The sequence below is a fragment of the Oncorhynchus masou genome, chromosome 12, assembly GCF_036934945.1.
Source record: "Oncorhynchus masou masou isolate Uvic2021 chromosome 12, UVic_Omas_1.1, whole genome shotgun sequence".
Taxonomy (NCBI): Eukaryota; Metazoa; Chordata; class Actinopteri; order Salmoniformes; family Salmonidae; genus Oncorhynchus; species Oncorhynchus masou.
Genome location: NC_088223.1, coordinates 81,649,265 through 81,671,560, shown reverse-complemented (window position 1 = coordinate 81,671,560; position 22,296 = coordinate 81,649,265). Strand labels below are relative to the sequence as shown.

The following is a 22,296-nucleotide window of genomic DNA, read 5'->3' as shown; positions in this document are numbered from 1 at the left end:
GGAAAAACATCCCCACAGCATGATGCTACCACCACCATGATTCACCGATGGGATGGTGCCAGGTTTTATCCAGACATGACACTTGGCATTCAGGCCAAAGAGTTGAATCTTGGTTTCATCAGACCAGAGCATCTTGTTTCACATGGTCTGAGAGTCTTTAGGTGTCTTTTGGCAAACTGCAAGCGGGCTGTCATGTGCCTTTTACTGAGGAGTGGCTTCCGTCTGGCCTCTCTACCATAAAGGCTTGATTGGTGGAATGCTGCATAGATGGTTGTCCTTCTGGAAGGTTCTCCCATCTCCACAAAGGAATTCGTGAGCTTTGTCAGAGTGACCATTAGGTTCACCTCCCTGACCAAGGCCCTTCTCCCCCAGTTGCTCAGTTTGGCCAGCCGGCCAGCTCAGGAACAGTTTTGGTGATTGCAAACTTCTTCCATTTAAGAATGACGGAGGCCACTGTGTTCTTGGGGACCTTCAATACTGTATACATTTTTTGGTACCCTACTCCAGATCTATGCCTCGACACAATCCTGTCTCGGAGTTCTACGGACAATTCCTTCGACCTCATGACTTGGTTTTTGCTCTGACATGCACTGTCAACTGTGGGACCTAATAGAGACGTGTGTGCCTTTTCAAATCATGTCCAATCTATTTAAATGTACCACATGTAGACTCCAATGAAGTTGTAGAAACATCTCAAGGATGATCAATGGAAACAGGATGCACCTGAGCTCAAATTCGAGTCTCATAGCAAAGGGTCTAAATACTTATGGTAATAAGGTATGTTTTTTTTCAATATATAACAGTTTTAACTTTGTCATTATGGGCTATTGTGTATAGATTCAGGGTAAAACAACACAAATACATTTTAGAAGGTAACAAAGGTAAGGTAACAAAATGTGGAAAAGGGGAAGGGGTCTGAATACTTTCCAAATGCACTGTATAAGTATGTGGACACTTCTTCAAATTAGTGGATTCGGCTATTTCAGCCACACCCATTGCTGACAGGTGTAGAAAATCGAGCACACAGCTCCATAGAGAAACATTAGAAGTAGAATGGCCTTACTTAACAGTTCAGAGACTTTCAACGTGGCACCGTCATAGAATGCCACCTTTCTATCAAGTCAGTTCAACAAACCGTAAGTGCTGTTAGTTGTGAAGTGGAAACGTCTTGGAGCAACAACGGCTCTACCGTGAAGTGGTACGACACACAAGCTCACAGAACAGGACCGCCGAGTGCTGAAGTGTGTAGGGCATAAACATCTTGTGTCCTTGGTTGCAACACTCACAACCGAGTTCAAAACTGCCTCTGGAAGCAATGTCAGCACGAGAACTGTTCGTCTGTAGCGTCATAAAATGGGTTTCCGTGGCCGAGCTACCACACACAATCCTAAGATCACCATGCGCAATGCCAAGCGTCAGCTGGAGTGGTGTAAAGCGTGCCGCCATTACACTCTGAAGCAGTAGAAACGTATTCTCTGGAGTTATGAATCACGCTTCACCAGCTGACAGTCCAACGGAATAATCTGGGTTTGGCGGCTGCCAGGAGAACACTACCTGCCCAAATGCATAGTGCCAACTGTAAAGTTTGGTGGATGAGGAATAATGTTCTGGGGCTGGGGTTTTTCATGGTTCGGGCAAGGTCCCTTAGTTCTAGTGAAGGGAAATCTTAACGCTACAGCATACAATGACATTCTAGACAATTAGGTTTTTTCAACTTTGTGGCAAGAGTTTGGGGAAGGCCCTTTCCTGTTTCAGCATGACAATGCTTCTGCGCACAAAGAGAGGTCCACACAGAAATGTGACTGGCTTGCGCAGAGCCGTGACCTTCACTCCATTGAACACATTTGGGATAAATTGGAAAGCCGACTGCGTGCCACCCGTAATCACCTAACATCAGTGCCCAACCTCACTAATGCTCATGGCAGAATGGCAGCAAGTCCCCACAGCAATGTTCCAAAGTCTATTGGAAAGCCTTCCCAGAAGAGTGGAGGCTGTTATAGCATCGAAGGGAGGACCAACTCCATATTAATGCCCATGATTTTTGGATGAGCATGTGTCCACATACAGTGCCTTGCGAAAGTATTCAGCCCCCTTGAACTTTGCAACCTTTTGCCAAATTTCAGGCTTCAAACATAAAGATATAAAACTGTATTTTTTTGTGAAGAATCAACAACAAGTGGGACACAATCATGAAGTGGAACGACATTTATTGGATATTTCAAACTTTTTTAACAAATCAAAAACTGAAAAATTGGGCGTGCATAATTATTCAGCCCCTTTACTTTCAGTGCAGCAAACTCTTTCCAGAAGTTCAGTGAGGATCTCTGAATGATCCAATGTTGACCTAAATGAATAATGATGAAAAATACAATCCACCTGTGTGTAATCAAGTCTCCGTATAAATGCACCTACACTGTGATAGTCTCAGAGGTCCGTTAAAAGCGCAGAGAGCATCATGAAGAACAAGGAACACACCAGGCAGGTCCGAGATACTGTTGTGAAGAAGTTTAAAGCTGGATTTGGATACAAAAAGATTTCCCAAGCTTTAAACATCCCAAGGAGCACTGTGCAAGCGATAATATTGAAATGGAAGGAGTATCAGACCACTGCAAATCTACCAAGACCTGGCCGTCCCTCTAAACTTTCAGCTCATACAAGGAGAAGACTGATCAGAGATGCAGCCAAGAGGCCCATGATCACTCTGGATGAACTGCAGAGATCTACAACTGAGGTGGGAGACTCTGTCCATAGGACAACAATCAGTCGTATATTGCACAAATCTGGCCTTTATGGAAGAGTGGCAAGAAGAAAGCCATTTCTTAAAGATATCCATAAAAATTGTTGTTTAAAGTTTGCCACAAGCCACCTGGGAGACACACCAAACATGTGGAAGAAGGTGCTCTGGTCAGATGAAACCAAAATTGAACTTTTTGGCAACAATGCAAAACGTTATGTTTGGCGTAAAAGCAACACAGCTCATCACCCTGAACACACCATACCCACTGTCAAACATGGTGGTGGCAGCATCATGGTTTGGGCCTGCTTTTCTTCAGCAGGGACAGGAAAGATGGTTAAAATTGATGGGAAGATGGATGGAGCCAAATACAGGACCATTCTGGAAGAAAACCTGATGGAGTCTGCAAAAGACCCGAGACTGGGACGGAGATTTGTCTTCCAACAAGACAATGATCCAAAACATAAAGCAAAATCTACAATGGAATGCTTCAGAAATAAACATATCCAGGTGTTAGAATGGCCAAGTCAAAGTCCAGACCTGAATCCAATCGAGAATCTGTGGAAAGAACTGAAAACTGCTGTTCACAAATGCTCTCCATCCAACCTCACTGAGCTCGAGCTGTTTTGCAAAGAGGAATGGGAAAAAATTTCAGTCTCTCGATGTGCAAAACTGATAGAGACATACCCCAAGCGACTTACAGCTGTAATCGCAGCAAAAGGTGGTGCTACAAAGTATTAACTTAAGGGGGCTGAATAATTTTGCACACCCAATTTTTCAGTTTTTGATTTGTTAAAAAAGTTTGAAATATCCAATAAATGTCGTTCCACTTCATGATTGTGTCCCACTTGTTGTTGATTCTTCACAAAAAAATACAGTTTTATATCTTTATGTTTGAAGCCTGAAATGTGGCAAAAGGTCGCAAAGTTCAAGGGGGCCGAATACTTTCGCAAGGCACTGTACCTTTGGCCATAAAGTGTAGCTCAGGCTACTAAGCAAAGAGTAAGTAGCATAATAAAACTTAAAATTTGTGTTTTGAAAAACATTTTCTTATTTCCATGTTACTTTAGACCTGCCCCCCAAAAGTACAATGTTTATCTTTCTGATGTTTTTTCATTTGTACATACAGTACAGTAGCCCCAATTACATTCAGCCATGGGTCTCCTTTAGCAGATGGTGATGGGGCCCGAACGTAGTTATAAATAATTTGTACACTGCAAATTGACCGCAAGAATCCCAAACATATGTTTTATTTTATTTTGATTTAACCCTTATTTTATCAGGTAAATTGACTGAGAACACATTCACAGCAACAACTTGGGGAATAGTTACAGGGGAGAGGAGGGAGGATGAATGAACCAATTGTAAGCTGGGGATGATTAGGTGACCATAATGGTATGAGAGACAGATGGGGAATTTAGCTCGGACACCAGAGTTAACACTCCTACTCTTACGATAAGTGCCATGGGATCTTTAGTGACGACAGAGAGTCAGGACACCCATTTAACATCCCATCCGAAAGACAGCACCCTACACAGGACAATGTACCCAATCACTTAAAAAAATATGATTGGACCAGAGGAAAGGGTGCCTCCTACTGGCCCTCCAACACCACTTCCAGCAGCATCTGGTCTACCAAACAGGACCAACCCTGCTTCGCTTCAGAAGCAAGCCAGCTGTGGGATGCAGGGTGGTATGCTGCTGGCAAATACAGATGTAGTATTTGACAAAAACATTGATTGAGTATTTTCTAACCTTGATTACATTGGGATATGATCAGATATGCCTCTCTATTTATGAGTGAAAATACTTGGGAACATATTTCCTAAATTAAAATTACTTTAAGCTAATTTCTTGGTGATTTTAGAGTCTTTAATTTGATGGGTATTTTATTTGGCCAGCCAGAAACAAATTGGGGACCCTGGCTTACAGTAACAAATTTTTGTATTCTAATGTTACCTAAAACCTTCATAAATGCAACCAAATTATTATTTTTCCGATAGCATTATTAGACTGTTAGAATGTTGACGTCCAAAAGATGCATCATTGGCTCGGGGGTCCTCAAGTCCTTTCTAGTGTTAAACGTTGCATAACCATTCCAGTGCTTCCACAGTGAACACTCTCTCTGATGGGCACGGCTCTGCCTATCAACCAGATTATGTTCACGCATGCACACACACATACACACAATACTTTGCACCTGGAACTAACAAAACACCAGAAACAGACAGTTCGACCAATACAAAAGGCTGAATACTCTTCACACAATTAGAGGTGTAGTTTGTCTGAAAACTAAAACAATGGCATTTTCATCATCTTGGAGCGGAAGTCATGATTCAGCAACCATCTTTTAGCACATTCTCTGCACAAAGAGACAATTCTTACCTCACCTTGCCTGTCCCACTGTCGGACCTGTATGAAAACAAAATGATTTTTTTTAGCTTATAAAACTACTAAAAACAATAGTTTTCTGGGTGAATACTTGTCACATCATGGCAATCAATTCATAATTCAAAAAGACAACACCACAACACATTCATTAATCTGGTTGTATTTATGAAACTGATAGCATGGCAATCAGACGTAAATAAATCGTGACTGACTCATCCAAACGACCTGGTAAAGTAAAGAAAGTATACAGACCCCTTAACTTTTTCCATATTTTGTTACATTACAGCCTTATTCTAAAATTGATTAAATCGTTTTTTTCTCCTCAATCTACACACAGTATCATTTTTTAGGAAATGTTTGCAAATGTATTACAAATAAAAAACAGAAATATCTTATTTACAGACCCTTTTCTATGAGACTCAAAATTGATCTCAACTGCATCCTGTTTCCATTGATCATCCTTGAGAAGTTTCTACAACTTGATTGGAGTCCATCTGTGGTAAATTCAATTGATTGGACAAGAGGGTGTCTATATAAGGTCCCACAGTTGACAGTGCATGTCAGAGCAACAACCAAGCCACGAGGTTGAAGGAATTGTCCGTAGAGCGCCGAGACAGGATTGTGTTGAAGCACAGATCTGGGGAAGGGTACCAAATCATTTTCGAAGCATTAAAAAGTTCAAAAACACAGTGGCCTCCATCTTTCTTAAATGGAAGAAGTTTGGAACCACCAATACTTCCTAGAGCTGGCCGTCCAGCCAAATTGAGCAATCGGGGGAGAAGGGCCTTGGTCAGGGAGGAGACCAAGAACCCGATGGTCACTCTGACAGAGCTCCAGAGTTCTTCTGTGGAGATGGGAGAACCTTCCAGAAGGACAACAATCTCTGCAGCACTCCACCAATCAGGCCTTTATGGTAGACCGGCCAGACGGAAGCCACTCCTCAGTAAAAGGTACATGACAACCCTACTTCCGGCGCCGACAGAGATGGCCGCCTCGCTTCGCGTTCTTAGGAAACTATGCAGTTTTTTGTTTTTTTTACGTGTTATTTCTTACATTAGTACCCCAGGTCATCTTAGGTTTCATTACATACAGTCGAGAAGAACTACTGTATATAAGATCAGCGTCAACTCACCATCAGTACGACCAAGAATATGTTTTTCGCGACGCGGATCCTGTGTTCTGCCTTACAAACAGGACAACGGAATGGATCGCATGCAGCGACCCAAAAAAACGACTCCGAAAAAGAGGGAAACGAGGCGGTCTTCTGGTCAGACTCCGGAGACGGGCACACCGTGCACCACTCCCTAGCATTCTTCTTGCCAATGTCCAGTCTCTTGACAACAAGGTTGATGAAATCCGAGCAAGGGTAGCATTCCAGAGGGACATCAGAGACTGTAACGTTCTGTGCTTCACGGAAACATGGCTCACTGGAGAGACGCTATCCGAATTGGTGCAGCCAACGGGTTTCTCCACGCATCGCGCCGACAGAAACAAACACCTTTCTGGTAAGAAGAGGGGTGGGGGCGTATGCCTTATGGCTAACGAGGCATGGTGCGATGAGATAAACATACAGGAACTCAAATCCTTCTGTTCACCTGATTTAGAATTCCTCACAATCAAATGTAGACCGCATTATCTACCAAGAGAATTCTCTTCGATTATAATCACAGCCGTATATATCCCCCCCCAAGCAGACACATCGATTGCTCTGAACGAACTTTATTTAACTCTTTGCAAACTGGAAACCATTTATCCGGAGGCTGCATTCATTGTTGCTGGGGATTTTAACAAGGCTAATCTGAAAACAAGACTCCCTAAATTTTATCAGCATATCGATTGCGCAACCAGGGGTGGAAAAACCTTGGATCACTGTTACTCTAACTTCCGCGACGCATATAAGGCATTGCCCCGCCCCCCTTTCGGAAAAGCTGACCACGACTCCATTTTGCTGATACCTGCCTACAGACAAAAACTAAAACAAGAAGCTCCCACGCTGAGGTCTGTCCAACGCTGGTCCGACCAAGCTGACTCCACACTCCAAGACTGCTTCCATCACGTGGACTGGGACATGTTTCGTATTGCGTCAGATAACAACATTGACGAATACGCTGATTCGGTGTGCGAGTTCATTAGAACGTGCGTTGAAGATGTCATTCCCATAGCAACGATTAAAACATTCCCTAACCAGAAACCGTGGATTGATGGCAGCATTCGCGTGAAACTGAAAGCGCGAACCACTGCTTTTAATCAGGGCAAGGTGTCTGGTAACATGACTGAATACAAATAGTGCAGCTATTCCCTCCGTAAGGCTATCAAACAAGCTAAGCGTCAGTACAGAGACTGAGTAGAATCTCAATTCAACGGCTCAGACACAAGAGGCATGTGGCAGGGTCTACAGTCAATCACGGACTACAGGAAGAAATCCAGCCCAGTCACGGACCAGGATGTCTTGCTCCCAGGCAGACTAAATAACTTTTTTGCCTGCTTTGAGGACAATACAGTGCCACTGACACGGCCTGCAACGGAAACATGCGGTCTCTCCTTCACTGCAGCCGAGGTGAGTAAAACATTTAAACGTGTTAACCCTCGCAAGGCTGCAGGCCCAGACGGCATCCCCAGCCGCGCCCTCAGAGCATGCGCAGACCAGCTGGCTGGTGTGTTTACGGACATATTCAATCAATCCCTATACCAGTCTGCTGTTCCCACATGCTTCAAGAGGGCCACCATTGTTCCTGTTCCCAAGAAAGCTAAGGTAACTGAGCTAAACGACTACCGCCCCGTAGCACTCACTTCCGTCATCATGAAGTGCTTTGAGAGACTAGTCAAGGACCATATCACCTCCACCCTACCTGACACCCTAGACCCACTCCAAGTTGCTTACCGCCCAAATAGGTCCACAGACGATGCAATCTCAACCACACTGCACACTGCCCTAACCCATCTGGACAAGAGGAATACCTATGTGAGAATGCTGTTCATCGACTACAGCTCGGCATTCAACACCATTCAACCTCAGGAGGCTGAAGAAATACGGCTTGTCACCAAAAGCACTCACAAACTTCTACAGATGCACATCACAGACAAACTGAATTGGTCCAACACAGACAGCATCGAGAGCATCCTGGCTGGGCTTGTCATCACAGCCTGGTACGGCAAACTGCTCCGCCCTCAACCGTAAGGCTCTCCAGAGGGTAGTGAGGTCTGCACAACGCATCACCGGGGCAAACTACCTGCCCTCCAGGACACCTACACCATCCGATGTTACAGGAAGGCCATAAAGATCATGAAGGACATCAACCACCCGAGCCACTGCCTGTTCACCCCGCTATCATCCAGAAGGCGAGGTCAGTACAGGTGCATCAAAGCTGGGACCGAGAGACTGAAAAACAGCTTCTATCTCAAGGCCATCAGACTGTTAAACAGCCACCACTAACATTGAGTGGCTGCTGCCAACACACTGACACTGACTCAACTCCAGCCACTTTAATAATGGGAATTGATGGGAAATGATGTAAATATATCACTAGCCACTTTAAACAATGCTACCTTATATAATGTTACTTACCCTACATTATTCATCTCATATGCATACGTATATACTGTACTCTATATCATCGACTGCATCCTTATGTAATACATGTATCACTAGCCACTTTAACTATGCCACTTTGTTTACATACTCATCTCATATGTATATACTGTACTCGATACCATCTACTGTATCTTGCCTATGCTGCTCTGTACCATCACTCATTCATATATCCTTATGTACATATTCTTTATCCCCTTACACTGTGTATAAGACAGTAGTTTAGGAATTGTTAGTTAGATTACGTGTTGGTTATTACTGCATTGTCGGAACTAGAAGCACAAGCATTTCGCTACACTCGCATTAACATCTGCTAACCATGTGTATGTGACAAATAAAATTTGCAGAGGAGATGTTACACCATTATATGTCCTCCTTTGACACAAATTAATAGTGTGTTCTTGCCACAGCTGGTGCCAAGAGTAAAAAATGTTTTGAAATGTTTGGCTATGGTGTGCCCTAATGAACACGAGTCCCTTTATTAAGGGCTCTACACAGTCTACGCACGTTTTGTTCTTGGTCACAAATGTGACAGAGTTGTCAGAAGAAGCAAAACACATCTTCATATGGAATCACGTAGTAACCAAAAAGTGTTAACAAATCTAAATATATTTTAGATTCTTCAAAGTAGCCATCCTTTTCATTGATGACAGCTTTATACACTCTTGGCATTCTCTCAACCATGCCAAACCATCTCAATTGGGTTGAGGTTAGGTGATTGTGGAGGCAGGTCACCTGATCCAGCACCCCTCTTATTGGTCAAATAGCCCTTACACAGCCTGAAGGTGTGTTGGGTCATTGTCCTGTTGAAAAACAAATCAGAGTCCCACTAAGCGCAAACCAGATGGGATGGCGTATCGCTGCAGAATGCTGTGATAGTCATGCTGGTTAAGTGTGCCTTGAATTCTAAATAAATCACTAACAGTATCACCAGCAAAGCACCATCACACCTCCTCCTCCGTGCTTCACGGTGGCAACCACACATGCAGAGATCATCCGTTCACCTAATGTGCATATCACAAAGACACATCTCAAATTTGGACTCATCAGACCAAAGGACAGATTTCCACTATCAAATGTCCATTGCTTGTGTTTCTTGGCCCAAGCAAGTGTCTTCTAGTAGTGGTTTCTCTGAAGCAATTGAACCATGAAGGCCTGATTCACACAGTCTCCTCTGAACAGTTGCTGAACAGTTGATGCTGAGATGTGTCTGTTACTTGAACTCTGTGAAGCATTTATTTGGGCTACAATTTCTGAGGCTGGTAACTCTAATGAATTTATCCTCTGCAGCAGAGTTAACTCTTGTTCTTGCTTTCCTGTGGTGGTCCTCATGAGAGCCAGTTTCATCATAGCCCCTGCTGGTTTTTGCGACTGAACTTGAAGAAACTTTCAATGTTCTTGACATTTTCGTCATTGACTGACCTTCATGTCTTAAAGTAATGATGGACTGTCATTTCTCTTGGCTTATTTGAGCTGTTCTTGCCATAATATAGACTTGGTCTTTTACCAAAGTGTGCAAAGCTGTCATCATGGCAAAGGCTGGCTACTTTGAAGAATCTCAAATATAAAATATATTTTGATTTGTTATTTCATAGTTTTGATGTCTTCTCTATTATTATACAATGTAGAAAATAGTACAAAATAAAGAAAAACCCTTGAATGAGCAGGTGTCCAAACTTTTGACTGGTACTGTACATCCTGACAATGTTTGGCTCCACATACAGCTGTGAATCAGGTTTCTCCACAATTAACTTTGTTAAAATCAAATACTGCACCAGGGTCACAATGAACACCTGCACCAGTGTCTCAGAGTTGCTCTCACTTCATTTGTGTCAAGGCCCATATACATTGGTTCACAGCACACTTTTTGTTTTGCATAGACAATTATGCAACCACTTTTGTTCTTCGGCAATGTTGATGCATGTTGCACATGTTTACATTCAAAATAAATAAGTTGTAATTAATTCAAATTCTTAGTCTCATTTAATATATGTTTCCTAAGTCATAAACGACTATGCGTGTTACTATGCTGTACCACAGAGCCGATAAAGGACGATATCCATCCTGACCTTTGCCACCTAAGACATTTGTGTCACTGGACCTTCTCAAATAGTAGTTGAGTACCCCTGGTGTAGACTGTGTAGAGCCCTTTAGTCAAGTTTATTCAACCTCACCAGTGCTCAGTGTGAGGAAATGAAACTAAAAGAGAGAGAGAAGAGCTGGAGACATTCTCTGAGACAGTGTTGTAGAGAGAAGGAGAATAGGGGAAATTCTCTGATACTGTGATGTAGTGTGTACAGCCTCCTGGTGGTCAAGCCCAGAAGACATTCCTGTGTTCCAATTTGTTTCAAAGCAACTTAACACTTGTGAATTGAACACCCCTCTTTAAAGCAGTCAGGGGGACTTCCCTTCTCCCTCTCTCCCTTTCTCTCACACTTGGTCATGCACATGGTCCCCTCTCTCTAATTGACTCTAAACCTGCACTACTGTGTAGCAGCTTTGCCCTCTAGTGGAATGATCAGAACAATGCAGGTAGTTCACAGACCATATATTTTTTTTTAACCTTTATTTAACTAGGCAAGTCAGTTAAGAACAAATTCTTATTTTCAATGACTGTTCAGGGGCAGAATGACAGATTTGTACCTTGTCAGCTCGGGGGTTTGAACTTGCAACCTTCCGGTTACTAGTCCAACACTCTAACCACTAGGCTACCCTGCTGCCCCGGCATTTCTTTGCATGCTAGCAAGTTGGGTTAAGTTGGCTGATAAGCGATACATTAAAAACACAATGTCTTCCAAAAGTCTTTATGAGCAATACATACCATTTTTATTTGCTCTCTCATGGTCATTTTTTGAACATGCATATGCACGCAAGTCACACACACCCCCCCAGGCACATAAATAAGAACATGCTACACACCTCTCCTCCCGGCTATGAGGGGTCAAGAAGTGAGCAGAGTCCTCCTCATGGCTGCTTTGTAGGCTGCTCTCCCTGCTGGGGAAACACACCACAGAGAGACAGTGTTAGGTGTAATGTGTGTTGCAGGCTGCTCTCCCTGCTGGGGAAACACACCACAGAGAGACAGTGTTAGGTGTAATGTGTGTTGTAGGCTGCTCTCTGCTGGGGAATCACACCACAGAGAGACAGTATTAGGTGTAATGTGTGTTGTAGGCTGCTCTCCCTGCTGGGGAATCACACCACAGAGAGACAATGTTAGGTGTAGAGAGTCGCCTCTTCACTGTTGATGTTGAGTGGTGTTTTGCAGGGTACTATTTAATGAAGTTGCCAGTTGAGAACTTATGAGGTGTCTGTTTCTCAAACTAGACACTCTAATGTACTTGTCCTCTTGCGCCGGTTGTGCACCGGGGCCTCCCACTCCTCTTTCTATTCTGGTTAGAGACAGTTTGCGCTGTTCTGTGAAGAGAGTAGAACACAGCGTTGTACGAGAGCTTCAGTTTCTTGGCAATTTCTCTCATGGAATAGCCTTCATTTCTCAGAACAAGAATAGAATGACAAGTTTCAGAAGAAAGTTCTTAATTTCTGGCCATTTTGAGCCTGTAATCAAACCCACAAATGCTGATTCTCCAGATACTCAACCATTCTAAAGAAGGCCAGTTTTATTGCTTCTTTAATCAGAACAACAGTTTAACATTAACAATGTCTACACTGTATTTATGATCAATTTTATGTTATTTTAACAAACATCAAAATTTACTTTTCTTTAAAAAACAAGGACATTTCTAAGTGACCCCAAACTTAACGGTAGTGTATATTATTAATTTAAAAGTCCCACAAAAGGTATTTAAGCAAATCCCCCAAAATCCCAAAGCAAATAGGACAATCTGATTACTTAGACAACACACGATGTCAAATGTCAAACTCATAAAACCAAAGTAAAAAAAAAATGACAGTAAACCAGACAGTAAACAGACAGAAAAAAGATAGAAGCCCCCACTAGAGAGCAGCACAGATTATGTTATTTTATTGTATTACTTTTTATATTTTATTTTTTTACTTTAGTTTATTAGTAAATCTTTTTTTAACTCTATTTTCTTAAAACTGCATTGTTGGTTAAGAGCTTGTAAGTAAGCATTTCACAGTAAGGTGTTGTATTCGGCGCATGTCACAAATAACATTTGATTTCACTTTGTCAACAATGAGGGTAAATATGTTATGGTAAGGCCAGGAGTCGTTCCTTAATGTGATTTGACTAATCATAGTCGTGAATAGCTGTGTCTTGTTTCTAGTCTATAACTAGGATTAATCTGTGTCCGGGAAACTGGCCTGTAGAGACTTATACTGTGTCTCTGGTCGTCTTGTTAAGCTATAATTTGTCCTATTGAAAGTCTTCCTTGCATTGTTGCCAGTTATAAGGCAGTAACATTTATGCAAATACAGTGAGATGTTTTCCGTGAAGGGGTATCCAAAGACAAAAACAAAAGACAAGCCTCCATTTGTTGAATAGGCCTCTTCACATAACCAAGAGTGGCACGACTACAATCTGCCTCACATGTACCACAAGAAAGAGTGAGACAAAGAAAAAGTGCCACCTCCCGCAGCAACTAATATACCGTCAGAGCAGCCTGGGAGCCAGTCTGTTTCTGCAATAGCCAACTTGGCAAGACTTGCCATGACAACAACAAGGCGTGGGTGCAGAAACAGTCTGCCATCCAGGCTGTGTGTCAGAGCACCGGAAACTAAAGGCTGGCTGGGATATGTAAGCAGCAGTACTGTTTTATATTTAGCAAATCAGAGTTGCGTTTCAAATGGCACCCTATTCCCTATATAATGCACTACTTTTGACCCAGGTCGTCACAAAGCAGTGTTGGTTGAGAATATTTAATATAGCCACGTAACTCCTTCCAGTACTGTCCCCTGGCACTTTTACATGGGATATGTCTCAAATGGCACCCTATTCCCTATATAGTGCACTACTTTTGACCAGAACCCTATGGGCCCCAAAAGTAGAGCACAACATAGGTAATAGGGTGTCATTTGGGACGTAGACAGTACCTAGCTCTCCTCTCTAAGGCTGTACATGTCAGGGGACTAGCACGCTTGTCAGCTCCAGAACTATCTATTTTACAGTAATGAGCTTGAATTGTAGCTTCGCACTTTGTCTCCTGGGATGGCTGTAGTATAAAGTCAGAGATGGGCTTCACCTCATCTCTTGTGAACACCCCAAAATTCGGCCCCAATTTGGTTCAGGGTGTCGATATTGCAGGTTGACATTTATTGGGATTAATCTTGTCCTGGAGGCAGATGTAACAAGTGCGCTGAGAGTCGGGGAGCAAGTTCTGGGAGTGAGTGTTTTAATAAATAAATGAAACAATAAACAACACACTGACATGAAAACAGAGTTAATAACACCTAAGGAAATAACCAAGGGGAGTGACAGATATAGGGAAGATAATCAAGGAGGTGAAGGAGTCCAGGTGAGAGTCATGAGGCGCAGGTGCTCGAGACGATGGTGACAGATGTGCGGGATAATCAGCAGCCTGATGACATAGAGGCCGGAGAGTGACAGCAGAGCTGAGCGATTTCCACAAGATGGGCCAGCGGCAGAGTCAGAATTGGCTATATGTATTGTAAAATTATCTCTTTGGTCTTAAATTAAGGTCATGGTTAGGCATAATAAGGTTAGCAGTGTGGTTAAGGTTAGGTTTAAAATCTGATTTGATTATCTGAGTGACTACCCTGTAGAGCTGCCTCCACTACATGAGTCATCCCAAAAAATGCCAACCTGTGCTGAGATTAATGTTCACCAGTTCCAACTATCATCACAGTAGAACCAATGTTACAAGTGGTACAAATCATACATATTTGAAAGTACTGAACAGCCAGGGACAATACCATAGTAGTCAATACTCCTCATAAGACTCAAATATGCATTCTCTCACTTCTTCCAACCTAGACGAAGCTAGTAACAAACACCAGGCAACTTCTAGAAATAAACATTATGCTCATCAAATATGTATAAGGCCAAAACATCAACTTCCAATAGTGAACATACACCCACATTTGAATAAATATAAAATGTATTTATTAATTATTAAGTCATATTCAAATTATTTATTGCTTAAACTATGTATTATGGCAGTGCAGTGCATAACATCTACATTCACTGAAGACCAAACTCTGTCAGTAAGGGCATTTGTATGTATTAAACATTTGTATCCATATTCTTAAGTACATTCCTGCATTTCCTGTTGTTTGAGGATAAATAGCATGGGGCTGGTTTTATTTATAATGTATAGGACAATTCATACTCAGCACTGTGGCTTATGTAACATTCCAAGGAGCCTATTCGGAGTGAAGGTAAGCTTGGGGGTAAAAATAACCTGTTTATAGAACAGACTGGGACGTCACCAGCTGGTGTCTATGGCTACGTTTAGACAGGCACCCTAATTCTGATTTCTTTCACGAATTGGTCTTTCGACCAATCAGATCGCTCTGAAAAAGATCTAATGTGAAAAGATCTAATGTGATTGGTCAAAAGACCAATTAGTGGCAAAAAAATATGAGAATTAGGCTGCATGTGCAAACGAAGTCTACTAGATCACAGAAACCTGGGATGGAGTTTCAATGAACAAATAGGGGCCCACTGAGGACTTGAAACACTAGTTGCACTCTGACCTTTCGTGTCACTAATTCCTACTAATGGCTTGTTCGAGTGAAAAGTGATAAAGGTCGTTTAAATCAACAAACTATATTTCTCTTTGATAAAGGTAGGTGGGTGTGACATTTTTTACAGAACAGATTTTTTTCAGGACCAATCTCATACACAAAGACAAAAACAAACTACATCCCAGCAACTCTACAGACCAGGGCTTGTATTCATAAAGTGATAGAAAATGATATGGACAAAGGCAACTCCAGCTCTAATCATACCTTTCACTTAGTGTGTATTTATACGTTTTCTGGTCATACAGAGACTGTTTTGTTCTATGGTTCCACTTCTACATGGTTCCAACTTCCGACTAAACTTTGATGCTTGAGAATGCCCGATGCTTGAGAATTACCCGACTTTATATACAACACTTAATGGGTAACCCACTCTTTCTGTATACATTAATAACACTTGGGGACTACCCTCATTTGTTATGTGATTGCCTGGCAGTAGGTTGAAGTTTCCCCTAGTTCCTGATCTTAGGTCAATTTTGCATTTTTCCCACTAATGGTTAAGGTTAGGATTGGGGAGGGGAAGCTAATCCTAGAGGTAACTTCAGATGGAGCTTCTATACAGACCTGCTCTCACTGCTGTGCTCCTTCCTCTCTCGCACGTTCAGCCAACGGCGTAGCAGGAAGCGCTTGCGTCGCGGCGAAGCGCTGGGTGTGGAGCAGTTGGACCAGGTGGCTGCCGCGTCCTCGTCACTGATTGGCGTTATCTCGATGGACGGCAGCTGAAGGTACTCCATGGCCCCTGAGAAGGAGCGTGACCCATGGCCCTTACTCATGACCTCTGACCTTGTGGCAGCCGCCACAGACACAGCCGGGGTCACACTGCTCTCGCTCTGCACGTTCTTCATGCGTCGCATCTTGAAGCGCTTGCGGCGGAGGGACGGAGTGGCGGAACCGGAGAGGGCGGAAGGGTCACCATCTCCGGTGGGTACCTCAACTTTGTCTCCTGAGGCGGAGGCTTCCAATCCTGGGTCGCCATCCTGGGTCTCCCAGTCGCCGGGGGCCTGCACCTGGAAGGAGGGGAGCCGAAGGTTCTCAGACATGATCTTCTGTCCCACCAACAACTGGCTCATAAAAGCAGCCGAGGGGCACCCTCTATCCAGGGAGGCTGATAGAGAGGGAGAGGGAACGGATGTCTTGCAGGATGCTGCGGGGAGTGCAGTAGTGTAGGTGGAGAGACCTTTGAACGGTTTTGTCCAGAGTGATAGGGAGTATACAGAATCAGGACTTGGTCGAGGTTGTAACTCTACCTTGTTTTGTGTGACAGAGATCAGGGCAGTTCCTCAGTGGTCCTGATAAGCAATGGCCTTGCCAATCCAGTCCTGTTGTCTGTCCTCTCCAATGAGACTAGAAGGAGCAGAATCTCTGCCTTCACTAGTGATCAGCGACATCTGGCTCTATCTAAGTACTGTGTTCCATGAGGTATGTCATTTTGAGCTGACAAGTGGAGGTTTAATGTTACACAAATTCTTCCAAGTAGACGGTTTGGATGCAAAAGCACTATGGCATCTTCTTGTGTCATTACTCGTCCTGATGACTTGCTCTATGGGCCGAGGTCTCGAGAATTTCTGATCCAGCCGCCATTTGGTGTCAGTAGCCCATTAAGATGAGTGCTTTTCAGCGCCCCCTTGCTCTAGTCCCTGGTATCACAGCCATGGCCTAAAAGTCAGAGGAAAATTAAAGGATACCGTATGCTAAGTACGGTGTAGCCACATGCATGTAGATATTCACAGCACCAGTCACAATTATACAATGACACAGAGACCCACACACAGCGAGAGAGAGAGCGAGAGACACACAGCAAGAGAGAGAGAGAGAGAGAGGGCAAGAGAGAGAGCGCAAGAGACACAGCAAGAGAGAGACAGTGAGAGAGAGAGAGACACACACAGCGAGAGAGAGAGAGAGACACACACACAGCAAGAGAGAGAGCGAGAGAGAGAGACACACAGCGAGAGCGAGACACACACAGCGAGAGCGAGAGAGACACACAGCGAGAGCGACACACACAGCGAGAGCAAGAGAGAGCGAGACACAGAGAGAGAGAGCACAAAGACACACAGCGAGAGAAAGAGAGAGAGAGCGAGAGACACACAGCTAGAGAGAGCGAGACACAGCGAGAGAGACAGAGACACACAGCGAGAGAAAGAGAGAGAGAGAGAGAGAGAGAGAGAGCGAGAGACACACACACAGCGAGAGCGAGAGACACACACAGCGAGAGCGAGAGACACACACACAGCGAGAGAGAAAGATACACACAGCAAGAGAGATAGAGGCTTATTTATTTTCCCTTCTGTACTTTAACCATTTGTACATTGCTACAACACTGTATATATACATAATATGACATTTGTAATATCTTTTTTGTTTTGAAACTTCTGTATGTGTAATGTTTACTGTTCATTTCTATTGTTTATTTCCCTTTATATATTATCTACCTCACTTGCTTTGGCAATGTTAACACATGTTTCCCATGCCAATAAAGCCATTGAGAGTGAGAGAGCGAGAGAGCGAGTGAGCGAGAGAGCGAGAGAGAGAGAGAGAAACACACAGAGAGAGCAGGGAAGTGATATTCATCTCCTTCCCAGCAGGGAGTTAATTCAGAGAAAATAACTGTTGATTGCCCTAATGGGAAGCTAATTTCTGTCTGCAACCCAAATGGCATCGCTATACTCTCTCTCTCCCTGGTCAAAAGTAACAAACTATGTAGGGAATAGGGTGCCATTTGGAACGCAGCTCTGAGTTGAGTGAGCCACCATCTATCATCCTACTATTTCTCTGCAGATTAAGGCCAAAACAGATCGGGGATGCCATTCACATCAGACGATGACAGACAAACAGCCCATTCTATATGTGGATGATAAACTCCAGCTCCAAAATTCCCAGCTTTCAGATTTCCATAGAAGTCAGATAATACAGAGATGATTTCCTTTCCCATATTTTCTGTATCCACTTTTCATTCTGATCATGCCAGTCGTGTTTAACTCATAAAGCACAGTTAAAAACTCACTCTGTATAAAGCCTTATAACACAAACTCAGCAAATAAAAGATACGGCCCTTTTTCAGGACCCTGTCTTTCAAAGATAGTGTTTAAACCCTTTACAATGAAGATCTGTGAAGTTAATTAGATTTGTATGATTTGTTTCCCATGCTTGTTCAATGAACCATAAAACAATTAATGAACATGCACCTGTGGAACGGTTGTTAAGACCCTAACAGCTTACAAATGGTAGGCAATATTTACACATGTTAAGTGTGCTGAAAATAAACACAGTTGACAGTGAGAGGATGTTTAGTAACCAAAAAAAAGTGTTAAATAAACCAAATATATTTAATATTTGAAATTTTTCAAAGTAGCCACCTTATAGCTTTGCACACTCTTGGCATTCTTTCAACCAGATTCATGAGGTAGTCACCTTGAATGCATTTCAAGTAACAGGTGTTCCTTGTTAAATGTTAATTTGTAGAATTTCTTTCCTTCTTAATGCGTTTGAGCCAATCAGTTGTGTTGTGACAAGGTAGGGGTGCTTTACAGAAGACAGCCCTTTTTGGTAAAAATATTATGGTCAAGAACAGCTCAAATAGCAAAGAGAAACGACAGTCCATCGTTACTTTAAGACATGAAGGTCAGTCCATCCGGAACATTTCAAGACCACTTCATGCACTTTGAAAGTTTCTTCAAGTGCAGTCGTAAAAACCATCAAGCGCTACGATGAAACGGACTCTCATGAGTGAGATATAGTTTTGCATCAGATGACCTGGCCTCCGCAATCACCCAACCTCAACCCAATTGAGATGGTTTGGGATGAGTTGGACTGCAGAGTGAAGGAAAGGCATCCAACAAGTGCTCAGCATATGTGGGAACTGCTTCAAGACCGTTAGAAAATCATTCCAAGTGAAGCTGGTTGAGAGAATGCCAAGCATGTGCAAAGCTGTCAAGGCAAAGGGTGGCTACTTTGAAGAATGTCAAATATAAAATATATTTTGATTTGTTTAACACTTTTTTGGATACTACATGATTTCCTAGTTTTGATGTCTTCACTATTATTCTACAATGTAGAAAACAGTACACAAAAATAAACCCTGGAATGAGTAGGTGTGTCCAAACTTTTGATTGGTACTGTAAATGTCAAAGAACTTCTCTTCACAACTGAATGGAGACCTGCCATTCTAGACATGTATACAGCTGCGTTTACACAGGCAGCTCAATTCTGATATTTTTTTCATCATTACTTTAAGAAATACACTGACAGGTGTATTACTTTAAGACATGGAGACCAATTAGTGAAAAACAGGTCTGTCTCTCTTGACAAAGAAAGCAGAGGGAAGTGTGGTCAGTGACCAGTTATTTATTTTCAATGTGTTTCCCCTCTTAGGAAGAACATCAGTTGACCAACAATGAATTCAACTGAAATGTGTCTTCCGCATTTATCCCAACTCCTCTGAAACGACATCAACGTCATCAACGTCATCGGTGCCCAGGAGCAATTGTTGTTGGGGTGAACTGACTTGCTCAAGGGCAGAACTGCCTCTGGGATTCAAACCAGTGACCTTTCAGTTACTGGCCCAATGCTCTTAACCTCCAGGCTAATGGAGACCTGCTTATATAGGACGTTGTTTGAATTGTGTTCAATACAGATTCCAGGCTACTTACAGATTCAGCATTAGATAAAATAGCTAACTGCATCGAATGTAATATATGATGTTGAAAAGAGCTTGAATATAATGTTTCAAGTTCATATTAGTCTGTGGTGCAACAACATCCAGTCCTGTGATCACAGGATGTGGTTAAAACTGAGGAATGTAACATTTGGCTGCAATCTAATTACTATAAAATGAACGTACCTCGTATGACCTTTCACACAATCTCCTTCATGCACGCACACACACAGCTTTTAAAATTGTGATCAGCTCTGAAAAATATTTTGATGTGATTGGTCAAAAGAACATTTTTAGTGGAAAAGTATCGTAATCGGGCTGCCTATGTATTGTGTAGAAATCAAACTGTTATAAATGTCCAAGGCCAACTTGGTTTGGCAAATGAGTGTTGGTCTTATTTCAGGAATTGTACTCTCTGAAGAAGTTACATAGCCTAACATCCTAATCTGAAACTGCAGGACCCATTCAAAATGTTAATAGGTGACATTTTCTAATTTGACAATTCCACAAGAACGTGTCAATGCTATGACAAAGTTGTGTAGTGCCCCATGTCACGCATTGTCATAACGTAACTACACGCAATTGCCAATGTCCTTATGCATTAATATCTGAACGTACAATACGACTACTCCGTATCGCTGTAGGCTATATCACAGCAATGCATTAAAAGTAAAATAGGACAAAGAATGTCAAATAAATGAGATATTACGTGGCAATTATTTCATACAAAACCAGCGGAGAAAAGCTGCACTAGTCACCACAATATGACAATGTACATATTAGAACGTTTTTCAAAACACCAAAATGTAATGTTTCAGCAAACAATAAGGCTGCTATCCGTATCTACCTTTTCAGACCCAGGCATGAATTGTTGAAAAAGTAGCCAGCTGTCAAACTGCACCTTGTAAACTTTGTCACAGCAATAGACCGCGTACTTTCACAATGTATTTCCTTTCGTTAAGATGTGTCCACGCACAGCCTTGGGTGGAAGTTTTAACAACAAACTTAGCTTGTTCTATCAATCACTATTTATCAAACGTATCTCAGAAATCATTTGTGATTTATCCTTTTGTCAACTTTATTTCCTGCACATAGGCTAACAGGCAGTATTCGATTGACACATCCTTCATTCAATCAGAATGGCCTTTCAGTTTCAATGTTCCGAGAAGGCTAGGCTTTTCGGAAGGTCTTAGCTGTGTCCGGTTGCGGTTGCATTTCGTGCCTGAACTGTTAACGCTAAGTGAGAATGTGACAAGTCCGCAAACAGTTATCAATTTTATATGGCCTCGTACTTATTCACATCATGATCTCAGAGATCTTTGCGATACACCCCATCAAAATTCTACCTTTTCATATAATCTCTCTCCAATCATTTATCTATGCCTATTATCTCAAATCACAAAATACAGCCCTAAATAGACTGAACACTAGAAATGATTAAACACATTTTTGACATTGAGAGTCCAGCACAGTCAAAAGTCTCATTGTCAGATGTTGTTCATCATAGCCTATTATGCTTCATGGTGTAGGCCTATAATGAGACCTAATCATCAGTTTCTCATGAGAAAGGAAGGCCAGTAAGATGTTTCTAATTTTGTAGATAGCCTACAGTATCATAACAGCTGTGGATAGTTGCTCTCTTTAACTATTTTCCTCCTATTCCCTTTCATCTATAATTTTTGCATTTGCATTCAGGCTTGAATTTAAAAAAAGCCCATTATAAAATAGCCTAGAGCCAGACCATTAATGTCCATATTGAGGTTATTGTGATTGACAGAATGGGTTGGTTAGTTACATGACTTGGGGGTGAAACACAATTACGTCCTAAATGGCACGCTATGGACCCTGGTTAAAAGTAGTGCACTATAAAGGTAATAAGGGTGCCATTTCGGACACATTCACAAATTATTTTCAGATTCCAACCTTGCCACACGTCAGCCTGGCAATGACACAATGAGTTGTGATGTCATTCTGAAAGCATCTTTACTGGCAAGTAGGGTGACCGCATGTCCCGAATTGTGCTGTCAGTCGGGAAATTTGGCCCTTTGTCCCACAACCAAACCAAACAACCAATCCCAACAAATTAAAACACCACCAATTTAGGAAAAATGCAATTTGTCCCGTATTTCAGTCAGACATTCCAACCTGTCTCTTGCAGTCATGTTGCGCTTATGAAAATATATCATAAGGATGTGGTAGCCTAATGCCCCGTGTACACTAACACGTGGTGCCGCGCAGGGAAAC

General features: G+C 42.5%; 1 protein-coding gene across 4 annotated transcripts in view; it reads right to left on the bottom strand.

Annotated features, from left to right (window-relative positions):
- gramd1ba (GRAM domain containing 1Ba) overlaps positions 1-21,171 on the bottom strand; it is a 107,176-nt gene extending 86,005 nt beyond the window's left edge. For 3 of the 4 annotated variants that reach the window (XM_064982173.1, XM_064982175.1, XM_064982176.1), the window contains exons 1-4: positions 20,900-21,171; positions 15,963-17,054; positions 11,634-11,708; positions 5,120-5,146 (exon numbers count right to left, since the gene is read on the bottom strand). In XM_064982173.1, coding sequence (XP_064838245.1) covers positions 5,120-5,146; positions 11,634-11,708; positions 15,963-16,468 — 608 coding nt within the window. In that variant the 5' untranslated portion in view covers positions 16,469-17,054; positions 20,900-21,171. The remainder of the gene's footprint in view (positions 1-5,119; positions 5,147-11,633; positions 11,709-15,962; positions 17,055-20,899) is intronic. The other variant, XM_064982174.1, reaches the window with a different exon arrangement.
- Between the last annotated feature and the right edge of the window lie 1,125 nt (positions 21,172-22,296).